Source organism: Centruroides sculpturatus, unplaced genomic scaffold (genome assembly GCF_000671375.1).
Source record: "Centruroides sculpturatus isolate CEXI.00-Female unplaced genomic scaffold, Cexi_2.0 scaffold449, whole genome shotgun sequence".
Taxonomy (NCBI): Eukaryota; Metazoa; Arthropoda; class Arachnida; order Scorpiones; family Buthidae; genus Centruroides; species Centruroides sculpturatus.
Genome location: NW_019384714.1, coordinates 105,227 through 117,544, shown reverse-complemented (window position 1 = coordinate 117,544; position 12,318 = coordinate 105,227). Strand labels below are relative to the sequence as shown.

Here is a 12,318-nt window from a genome sequence, read left to right as displayed (position 1 = left end):
ATAAATTTTATTTTAGTTTTGTCATGCATTTTAATTTTTTTTTCATATTTTGACCTTATTATACAGTAAAAGTTAACAAATACTTAATATATATAATTATGCATTTAATTTGCAAATTTCTATGATAAAAGATCTTTATATAAAACAAAAATATTTTATTTTCAAAATATTAAACAAGAAAAAACTTGTTAGGTCCAAATGTGCTCTAAAGCCTGATGGGACTAATAAGTCCCATAATTAAAAAATTTTTAATTTACATTTTAATTTTTTTATTTACTTATCTGTTAATAAACACCTCTTCTGGTGATAAAATGAGAAATATAAAAAATTTTTATCAAAAAATGAAAATTCGGGCAATAAAGGGTTAATTGCAACATTTATAAATTTTTTTATTCAACACATCCAACGTATTATTGTATAATTCTGTGCCTATCAACATGGCATTTTCAGATAGTGTATCAGAAGATGTTATTACAATCAAATTATTTTTGAAAAGTAAACGCTCATAATACACTACTCCATCTTTTAGCTGCTGCTTCGATAGATCACTGTATAAAGAGTTATCATCAACAGTTTTTTCGTCACAACGTGAAGAACTTGCTTCTCTTGATGACATTTTTTTAATTATAAAATAATTATTCAAAATAAATTTCACTGCACAAATACGTCTATTTGTGTGGAAATTCAGAAACGAACTGTTAAAGAGTGAGTGAAAAAGAACTCCCATAGAAAAAAACTCCTAGTGAGAATTAGATGGGAAAGTTGACACATAGGTGTCAAGAATGTGCAGTTATTGTCAACAAAAATAAAAAAATATTTATTTATTTTTAAATAAATTTTTAAATATTTATTTATTATTAAAGTATTTATGAATTAAAAAAAAAAAAAGTATACACAAGAATGGAACCCGGGAACTCAAGCGTGCGAATCAGGATCGTTACCACTCAGCCACAGGACGCTCAAATGGAAGCACATATAATTTATATATAAAGTGCTAAAAAACTTTAAGTTCGTTTTTCTTGATTATATTTGAGTATTGCACTTTAGTATTTTACAGGTACTACACTCACATGGTGTACTATCTCTACACCAAAGATCATCAAAATCCGTTTTCCCAAAGCCATAGGATCTCCTTGTGAGTTGAAAACTTAAGTTATGTAGAGTGATTATGCAGGTTAATAATTTGTTTTCAAAATTTTGAATTATTGTGGATTGAGTAGGTATTAAATAGGCAGTCATGGACAAATTAAAAAAATCTGCTGTTTATATCATATCAATTTATTAACTAACCTGTTGCAACTGCACCACCTATTTGAGAAAAAGCTAATTCAAAACGTCCTCGTTGCCTCGAGGCACCTTCAGGAAATATCCATTCTGGTCCTCCTCCCTTTAAAGATTAACATTAGTTATACCCAAATTATAAATATGTGACAAATTATGTTTATTTTTTTAATATTTTATAAGATTAATCAAATATTGACATAAATACTATACCTGTGTAATGTAAGTTGGATCAACATTTAAATAAGGAGAGATGTTATATATATTTCCTGATGATTCTGTAAATAAAAATAATTTTTATTTCATCAATAGCAATAATTTCAATTTCCTAAAATCTGCATTTTAATACATACAATTTTTTTTATATTTTGTGAAAACATGTTATGAATATAGAATTAGATTTTCATGTACTGTACTTTTAAACAATAGGCATTTATACATATACACTTAATTCTGTTTTTTATGTGAACTTTTTTAAATGATTTTGGTTTAACACAATTTTAAAAAAATAATTTGTCAAGTATAATCCTAATGACGAATGAAGTTTCAACATGACCTGAAATCGTTAATGTCTTTTTATAGAGAATTATATAAAGGACTAGCCAAAATATGAACCCAGCCATCAATAACTGAATGCATTCATAAAACCACTGTAACATCAGCACCACAGGACATTACTGCTAACGTTGTTTGGCAGTTCACAAAGAACATTGCCCGTGGATGAAGAACAATAGCCAAAGCATTTTTAGTGATTGCAGTAATATTGCAATCATGTGCAAATGTATACCTTTATTGTCAAAGTAATAGCAAATAAAATTTTATGTATAACTCACATTACATATTTTGCCCAATTTTATGTTCATTAATTCTTTACATTTTTTTTGTTTTTCAAATGAAATTTGTGTGTTATCAAATTTTAAGATTCTAACAAGGTTTTTCATATAGTTTATTTTATTATTTTTGTTGATTTCTTAGGTCCTTAACCAATCTTCTAATTTTCCATATATAAAATGTATTTTTTTTTTTTTTACACAGATTGGTTTCCAGAAATTGTATCATGTAAAAACAGAATTAGATATAAACATCTCAAAACTCAATGTTGTTAATCAATGCCAAACAACTGCCGTAATGCATTGGGCTACCATTTAGCACAATTTTTTTGTCATTGATTAACATTAAAATGTAATTATTAATAATAGCTGAAAAATAGCCTGATGCATTACAGCAATTGTTTGGCACTGACAATAGGCATTTATTAATATAGCCAACAAAAGTAATGCACACTCTGAATTTGGGATTCTAATCATCACATATCAAATAGAAAATAATAGATATTTTACAGACTGTATTAATAGGGTGGTATGTGCTTAAAATAGGGGAAAAATAAAATTTGAACTTGATATATTAATATTTAGATTACATTTAGCTTAATTAATTATCTTAATATTTAGCTTAATGACCACAAAGTTTATAAAAAGAGTGATTTATGACAAATGAAAACATATAAGAGCTGTTTGGTAAACCAGATTTGCTTCACTTTTTTGGACAATTACAGACAAATTAAATAGTCATGTAGACATCTGTTCCTGTCTTTGCGATGATTGTTTGCTGCAGTTAATTTTGCATCCATGCCTACCATTGATGTTTACGTCCTTTCTCATGCTGAGCTAACAAGAACTCATGATACTCTGGAATTTTTATCATTTTGACTGCTCTAAGATGAGAAATGTCAAAAACTTCACCTAGTTTACTAACAAATTCAGTCTCACTGTGTTACAGATTGTCATCCCTTGTTTTTCTTTAGCAAACACCATTCTTCAAATGTTTGTTCTAGTTTAGTTATGTAATTTCTTGGATCCATCATTGGGATCCTTGCAATTTCATAAAATATTGCCAGCTTTTTGACTGTAACAGCTGATGACTGTCTGATAGTTTGTTTCAGTTGAAGATGATGATGTAAAAACAAACCAAGAGTCTGATATAAGGATAGTTAATTCAGTTACTGTTGAACCAAGGAGGTACACTTCAGTTTTAGATCTAGTTGCTGCTGCTGCCATATTTATTATTTAATAACTTTGCCAAAATGAACAAAAATGTATTATGTGATTTGCTTCAGCAGTTTCTGGATTATATAGTCTATATATCTGATGATATCAGCAGTTCTTCAGTGATGTGCCTGAATTTGTCCATACAAGTCAAATAACCAATAGGTGCTGATGTAAGCAGTAAGAGTCACTGAGTCAGCCTCAACCAGAAACAGGGAAAAACATTTGCAGCATGACTTGATGATGTCAGCAAAATAAAGATCATAAATCATGACAGAAATTATGTGGGAATGTCATGTAACTAATGTGTGATTAATTTAATGGTTTATTTATTGAGATGACCAACTACAGTTTTACAAACTGTTGTACTAAAATGGATACATTGTGGTTGAAGCTTGTAATTGCCATTCCTACTATTTGGAACCTATAAAACTTCAGTGACATTGAGCTACCAGTAAATATTCACCAATGGAGATTTTTGGCAGGAATGTTTTCTATATATATTGTAACAGAAATAGAGGGTTGGAGATTCACATTTACAAATTGTGAAAATAAACTCCACCCTACTGTATTAATGTCAATGATGAAGAAATTAAATGTTTGTATATAATTTCAAATACATGAAATTTTAGAGTGCATCTATAAAATCTCAAATATTTAAACACATCAAAATTTATTAAAATGAAAGTAATTAAGTCTTAAGTGTAAGTATTTAATTTTGTTAAAAAAACCATTGAAATTTTTCATGAAAAGGTAATAATGAAGCAGAAATGAGAAATAATTTATATCACATTTATTAAAAGTTTCTTCCACATTGAAATCATAAACAAGTATAGATAATTGCAGTTTTCTCTACTTTTATTATGATCAGCAAAGAAAATGTTTTTAACTGAATAATATTACAGATGCCACTATAATGGTTTCTCACAGGGAAGGACATTGAAACATCAGTACCCATGGGACATTTATGGGATTAAAATTTTCCAAGATATGTACAGTTTTTTGAATAATTATTAACCAATAAATAACAGTAAGCTGCTAAAACCAATAATACTTATATCTGTAAGTTATGAAATTAACATATGAAAATCACATTCTATTATGATTCTATCACAAGATTTTTTCATTCTTTAACAGATGGAATTTAGTTAATATATTGTATTTAAACAATTTATTGCTTATACTGCATGCAATTAAATTTTAAATTCAAATGCAAGTTAAGAAATGTATTAGTTATTTAAATGAATACTTGACAAATTGATTTCTCAAGAAGATTACTATAAGAATATCTTGTTTAATACAGAATGATTCATTATATTTGCAGTTATTTCTAACTTAATATGTAACAGACTTTATAAGTATACTTTTAAAAAAAAATCTCAATTTTTAAATTTATTTATTTATTCCTTTCTTAAACAAATAAAACTTTATTAAATGGTCTTGAGCAAATATTAATTATTAATAATCACAATTTACAACTGATAAATTGTAATGAAATATTAATTCTTCCGACTTCATAGAAAGTAAGCAATTTTGTCGGTAATCATAAATACTTCTAGCTTCACTGAATAAACTTTACACTTAACTAAATGAAAAAGCTTAATTTTTTACTTTTCATTACATAACAATAATTTATTAAAAATAAAAGCACCATAATCTTTAATATTGAATAGACAAATATTCAAAATTTAGTAATCAGAAAGGCAAGAATATATGGTATTTGGCAACAGTAACATCTGAATAATTATTTGCTATTCAGTCAAAAACCCATTTGGTTGATCCCTAATTTTAACAAATAGGACTAGTTGTATCATTATATATAGAAAACAAAGTCAAAACTATACTAATAAATGATTAGAGCCAGATTAACTGCCAGGTTAGAACATGGCTAATGAATTACACAGTGTGGTTTATAGGAGCTTGACATTCTGCTGTTTTTTTCTGAAGCATGCTTTGTGATTCAATTTCAAGCTGAATGTCAAAATAAGCAGACTAGGATTTTGTCACTTTAATTCATATATTGCAAAGTGGTGATTTTGGTGCTATGCAGTGCAACATGAGAAATATATTTCTGACTTGGGATCATCATTTATTAAATGTAAAGTTTCATTGACTGATAACTTACTGCATGCAGCCATTTTACAAAACATCAAAATATTAAACAATGTACACCACTTAGGAGCGGAAATAATATTTTTATTAAATGTACTATATATATATCAACTATAGATAAATCTAAGCTGTCCAGCTCCTTATAATAATATAAAACTATAAATGAATGAGATTCATCCATAGACTGGAAAGAGTTTAAAAATATATATAGATTAGCATGCTCAAGCTGAAGACACAAAATAAAGGCTGATAATTATTTTTGTTAACTTCAGCTATTTAATTCTATCATCAAAACATTTTCAACCCTTTCAAAGTCACCTTCAGTCCTTGTACTTTGATATATTGTATTTCTAAAAAGAACATTTTCAATGCCATTGTTACTTTGGATTTTCAAATGCAGCAGTTTCCAGTGAAGGCTATCTCCAAGGACATGTTCATTTCCAAATTCAAAAGATTTTTCTTACACTTGAAACCACTGCACTCAAAAATCCAAAGCAACAACATTAATGAAAACAATGTTCTTTTTAGTATATACAGTAAAACTTATCTAATTAAAAGCTTGAAAAAAATCCAAGTTACGGTCAATTTGAATTAGAGAACAATACAGTGAAAAATGAAGATGCTGAATGGATTTGTATTTTTATTTCTTGCATTATATAATATTTGATAGTTTTTTATTTTAATGTTTGCAGAAAGACATCCCATGTGATGTCTTTCAGCAAAATGTTCAGTGTAACTAATGAAATTGAACAGTTTTGCAGGTACATCTTGTTGAGATAAAGTGAAAGATCCTCTTGCTTTGGACTGGAATATTGTCTGCAAATGATTGTTGGACAGTCGATACAACTAACTGTCTGAAAATTTCTTAGAAATCCAATAATTATAATTACTTTTGGTAAGAATAAATATTAAAATTTGAATCAGGGAAATTGACAGTTAAATCAATGTCAGGGAACCACGAAAACCTTTGATTTGGAGAATATTCAAATTAAGGAATTCAAGTTAAAGACATTAAATCCCTAAGCTATTCCATTGAGATTTACCAAGTACTTCATTTTCTTCAAGTTGTAGAGATATACAAGTTCAACATTTCAGTGAAAAAACTTTACTATATATGCAATATATTTAGTATGTAACTTAATTAATTTAATATGTTCAAAGTATAAGCACTGATGCTGACCTTAAAAAGGTTGAAAATGTTTTGATGCTGGAATTAAATAGCCTAAAGTTAAAAGTTGGTAGTTATTTTTATGTTAAAAAAAATAGATATTTCTAAAAATTTAGTTATACTATAAAAATTCAGACTGAGAAAACAAAAAAAAAAAAAAAAGCTAGCAGTTTTTAATAAAAATGGATGTGTTGCCATAATTACCTGAATTATAATTATTAATAAAGTGGTCATTTCTTTAAACATCATGTTTTATGTTTATTAGTTTTTAAATTAAAAATTATTCAATTATGTTCTTCTAATGGAATGATTATTTACTGATTATGCCAATTATTGGAGAATTAGTCATCTCTTAACAATCAATCAGTAGAGGAGCCAATTAGTACAATTAATGATTAGTAAATGTAAATAAGAATAATTTGCTAAATTTCAAGTCTAAGATTTTTCAATGAATTAAAAAAAATTCTATCTATGATAATTTGTTATTTAATTCAAAAAATAAACAAAATTAAAATTGTTATGCTGAACCTGTTAAATTTTTGTGAATTAACAACATAGAGTAACACTCAATCTCTTATATCACTAGCAAAAGTTTATTTTAATGATAGAATTTTATCATCAGAAAAGTTTGCAGTGTGTTAGGTTTTCACATCTTGTCTAAAACAAAAAATTAGTAATAATTTGAAAAAGTTAACCAGCCTTTTTTTTGAGAAAAGATTATAAGTAGACTGTATGTCAAATAGTTTAAAATTGTAACAAGTCATTACTGAAAAAGTTTGATTCAAAGAAAATTCCATGAATTTTTCTTATAAATGTAAAATTTCTAAGAATTTTCTAATTTTCTAAACAAATCATTATACAGAAATGGTTTTACAATAAAGCCAAATGACTGCCAGATTAAATCAGACTGCTACCATTAATAATTGAATNATAACAGGATAAACTATTTTAATTTAATAAAACAATTTGACAATTATAAAAAAAATATATACATATCTGTTATTTTTTTCTAATTAACTAACTAAAAAGTTGGAGAAGCAATAGAAAGTTAAATGCTGTTTTATTTTGTCAATGTGCCATACTATAAGGAATGTGAGGGTCAGGGAATTTAAAAGAAAAATTTGAGTAGGAACCCTGTATGAATCTGATCTAGAAATATTCATAAATAGTGTAGATAGAGTTTTATTCCTCATTTTTCATTCATGCTTGTGATGGCCCATCCATAATAGCAGATTCTTACCATTTGGATTATTTTCAATCTACTAATTACATTTTATCTCCTATTGACCATTCCAAAATACTACATGGATTTTATTAAATTTAACTTAACTATTGTGAAATTAAAAATGAAATACAATTGATGAAAGAAATAATTACTAAAGGGATCTGAATATATTAATTTGAATTTTGCATTGCAGTTATAAATTTTACAGAATAATTGTTTTTAATGTATCTAAATATCTTTTTATTCTAGAAAAAACTTTGACCACATATAAAATTATTATTTTATATTCCTTTAAGAACTAAATCAGATGTCATTTTTGCATAATAGCTATTGTTATACAGTTTGAACAAAAACCAAAGAGAAATTATTTCTTTTATGAAAGGTTAAAGTTCCAGTAGCTGATATTTGTTGAATGTACCATAATTTGGGGTGAGTAGACATGTTATATAAATATATATAACATCATCATCATCATTTAATCATTTAGACAGGAATAACATCACTAAGCTCCAGGTATTAATAATTAGATATTAACATCTACCTCTAATACTAAATTACTTAATAATTATAATAATATCCTATCAAAATTAAGTGCCATCTAATTACTATAAAATTATTTAATAAATGTCTGGAAGAAAAGAATTGAACCTGCAGTTGCATTGCCAGTTATGCTTCCAGACATTTAATTCTCGATATAACCATCCACAGTTACTCACAGTGCCAACTGGGAACGACCTTGTCTGGAAGCATTTTCATTGACTGCTTCTAGATATGGGTGTAAGAAAAGAAATGCTTGGAGGTCTGGATGGCATAACTGGGAGTTGCAGGTTCCAATCCCACTCTGGGCCAATTCTTTTCTTCCAGACTATTCTAAAATCATTTTGTAAATTTAATTAATACATTGACGTACCACATCAGTGTCGTCTTTTTTTCTTAATCACACTTCAGGAACATACAGTCTTTATGGCAGTTTGTAAATACTTAATTCAAATTCCCAGGACAGAGAATATATTTACAAATTAAATATAATTTGTATTAAATATTAATTTTGATAAGGATGGTACCTAATTATAATAATCTAATAGCATCTACCTCTAATGCAAAATTACTTAATGAAATTTAAGGGCAAAAATTGATATTAAATATTTCTACTAACTTAAACTAGTTGTGTGTTAGGGCTTATCATACCAGTGAATATGAACACACAAATTTCTTATATTAAATTTAAGAAATTTAATAGTAGTAGAAAAATAGTCCAGTTAATTATTGGAGTTATGGCGATTATTTAACTTATGAGGTCAATCATAAATGTTATCTTAAAAAAATTGGTCTTATCCTCCTCATTTTACAACTAGAGAATTAAACATTTTTTGCAAAGAAATGTTTCCTTTCATTACAATAATCATTTAAGCCTTATATTATGCACATTATAAAAAATTGCTAAAGTTACTTGAATAATCTTAAAAACTTATTAAAAACTCCCATTTTTATTAAATATACAACTGAAGTCATCAAGAAAATATGTTTTGAAGCAAGCTGTAGAGCTTTAATGGTAGCAGAGTGTTTTGTAATAACATCCCACACTGAAAGTAAAATTCATGTCTCAAAAAAGATTTTTGGCCTGTGATATTTGGAGCTCTATTACATAACACCTTCAATTTAACAACATGATCTGCTGGAATTCTTTTCTTTCTACGTACTTCTCTAAAGTGTCCTATTATAAGACACCTTCACTAATCAAACATTAAAAGCACATATAGTACCGACCACTGTACCATGCAAATAAACTGAGACTTCTCAATGTTGCCAGCATAACAACATAATATTATCTCTGAAAAACAATACCCAAGCTATTGAGAAATTTGGTTTCTTTGTCAGACACCTACAAAATTTTCCTAAAGTCTTGTTTCTATTCATCTCATACTATCGTATTTTTGTTAAACACGGAAAAATTACTACATAAAATGAAACCAAAATAAAAATCTGAAGCTTTATTTCATAAAATTTAGTAAAGTTTTTCAATTTACTTAATAGATTATTGATAAGGTATATAAGTCAGATCTTACTTCTAGTTATGTTTTATTTAAGTCTTTCAAATACATAATGTCTCTACTAAAATTAAAAATTTAATCTTACCTGAAGATTTATAGAGTAATCCAGTGGCTGTTGCAGCTGTTAATGTGTTTAATTCATCGTCTACTCCTCTCAACCATGAAAACAGCACACCAAATCCACTGTACATGACAGCTTTCAAAAGACAAAAGGACAAATTGAAAATTTTTCTATTGTTTTAATGTGCTATTATAAAAATAACTTACCGACAACACCAAGACTGTTAGCTGTACCAGCTCCTTGTTTTGTAATATAGTTAAGCATTCTGAAATGAGAGAAACTTAGAAAACTATCTTAAAAGATGACAAGATATTCTGTTAATTAAACTTACTGTGTTCTTCTTATACTTTTTGTCATTCCTGCTGCTGCAGTTTCCTTCCATCCCGTATAAAAACCATGGATACCTCCAATTGTAGCACCTAAATAACATTCATGATTTTTACTTTACTAATTGAAGTGCTAGTGTTTATATATTTATAAAGCCATACCTATAATAATGGTTTAAATAAGTATATGATTATCAATCCTCTTAAAAATATAACTAGAAAAATATATATCTATTTTTTGTTTTGTAAATAATTTTTTAAATAAGTAACATGTATTTTATGTTAATACAAAGTTGCTTGTAATTGAGGATGAAGTGCAAGATACAGTTAAAGTTCCTCCATTGAATTAATAATGTTTAACTAAATACTGCATAATACAGTTATGCAGTATTTAGTTAAACATAAAATTTAAACAAGAGCAGCTATGGCTGGGAGAATATAGCTGATAAAGTGTTTTAAAGTACATGTTTTTTCCGATGTTACTAGTGTTACATCCAACTAAAGGTATGTCCTACGTGGCAGTGCCCAGCAACTGTAGCCGTGAACATGCTTCCAAGTGGAATGGACAAACTGGTTCAAACAAATGTGTGTCCAGAGTAACTGTGTTTAGCATGCAGCAAGCAGCCACCATGCAAGTTTGGAAGCAAAGATCAAAGAAAAAAAAAATGACTGATTCATTCATTCATCTACAAAGATGAATGAAAACGGAACGACAAATTGTGTATATACTTTAATTAATAATTATTACATAATTTAATCATTTCTGATTTATTTTTAAAATGTTCCATTTACAAAAACATTTTTTAAACTTATTCTATGAAGATTCTTTATATTTGTTGCATATCTAGTTAATGATAAGCATTAAAATACTAAATATGAAAGGTAAATGTTGTCATATTTTCCATAGCAAGCATTTGACAGTTGTCTCACCACCATTTTGTAAACAACACACATCCATTCTGGACAGAGATCGCTTGTGAGTTGGAAGCATGTACAACGATTCTTTCTGCTCGCAGTTGCTGCTATGTAAGACACCCTAAAAAATGCTAAGTATGTATAGATCATTTGTATTGTTGGTAAAAAATACTACCATTACAGTTGGTAAAGGTAACAATGAATTTAACAAGAGAGACTTTAGATCATGTTCTACTTTGTTGAAGGAGTTGTTGTTGATTTTATTGCTGTGTAATAGTGAATAATAGATAAAAAAAAGTATACACTAATTTTCCTTTTTTTTAATTCATAAATACAGTACTTATAATGTTATTTACTCACTTATTTATTTCTTATTATTTATTTATTTTAATTTAATTTCTACTATTCCAAGTCTAATATTTTTTTATTTTTGTTGACAATAATTGCACATTCTTGATACCTATGTGTCAACTTTCCCATCTAATTGTTATCACTAAGGGTGACCTATCTAATTCTCACTAGGAACGTTTTTTTTTCTATCAGAGTTCTTTTTCACTCACTCTTTAACAGTTCCTTTCTGAATTTCCACACCAATAGACATATTTGTGCAGTGAAATTTATTTTGAATAATTATTTTATAATTAAAAAATGTCATCAAGAGAAGCAAGTTCTTCACGTGATGAAAAAACTGTTGTTGATAACTCTTTATACAGTGATGTATGGAAGCAGCAGCTAAAAGATGAAGTAGTGTATTATGAGAATTTACTTTTCGAAAATAATTTAACCCTTTATTGCCTGACGAGACTTTCTAGTCCCACTATCTTTGATATTTTTTATTTCATAGTGTATGTATTATAGCTTTCTGGGACTTACATTTTATCATTGTATAAAGTGTTCTTTTTCTCTTCTATAGGGTAGTAACTTTCAAACTGTTCCTGTTTTAGTTTTGTTGAAAAAAGTTTCACATCGTGTGTTGTTTGAATGGTAGTAGCTGATATTGCTTTCTTTGTTGCCAAATTCTACTTATTGTTTTCAAGTTAAATGTCTTTGTATTTTTTAATATGTATTCTAGATATGTGTAGTTTGATTTTAATGTATTATGTTTGTAGAATTAATGGTTTGCAAGCTGTATGA

General features: G+C 27.5%; 1 protein-coding gene across 1 annotated transcript in view; it reads right to left on the bottom strand.

The window, feature by feature from the left end:
• The window catches only part of LOC111627902 (mitochondrial import inner membrane translocase subunit Tim23-like), a 38,953-nt gene that overhangs the window by 5,489 nt on the left and 21,146 nt on the right, over positions 1-12,318 (bottom strand). The window contains exons 5-7 of the mRNA XM_023371583.1: positions 10,275-10,362; positions 10,150-10,208; positions 9,968-10,078 (exon numbers count right to left, since the gene is read on the bottom strand). Of these exons, the coding sequence (XP_023227351.1) occupies positions 9,968-10,078; positions 10,150-10,208; positions 10,275-10,362 (258 nt within the window). The remainder of the gene's footprint in view (positions 1-9,967; positions 10,079-10,149; positions 10,209-10,274; positions 10,363-12,318) is intronic.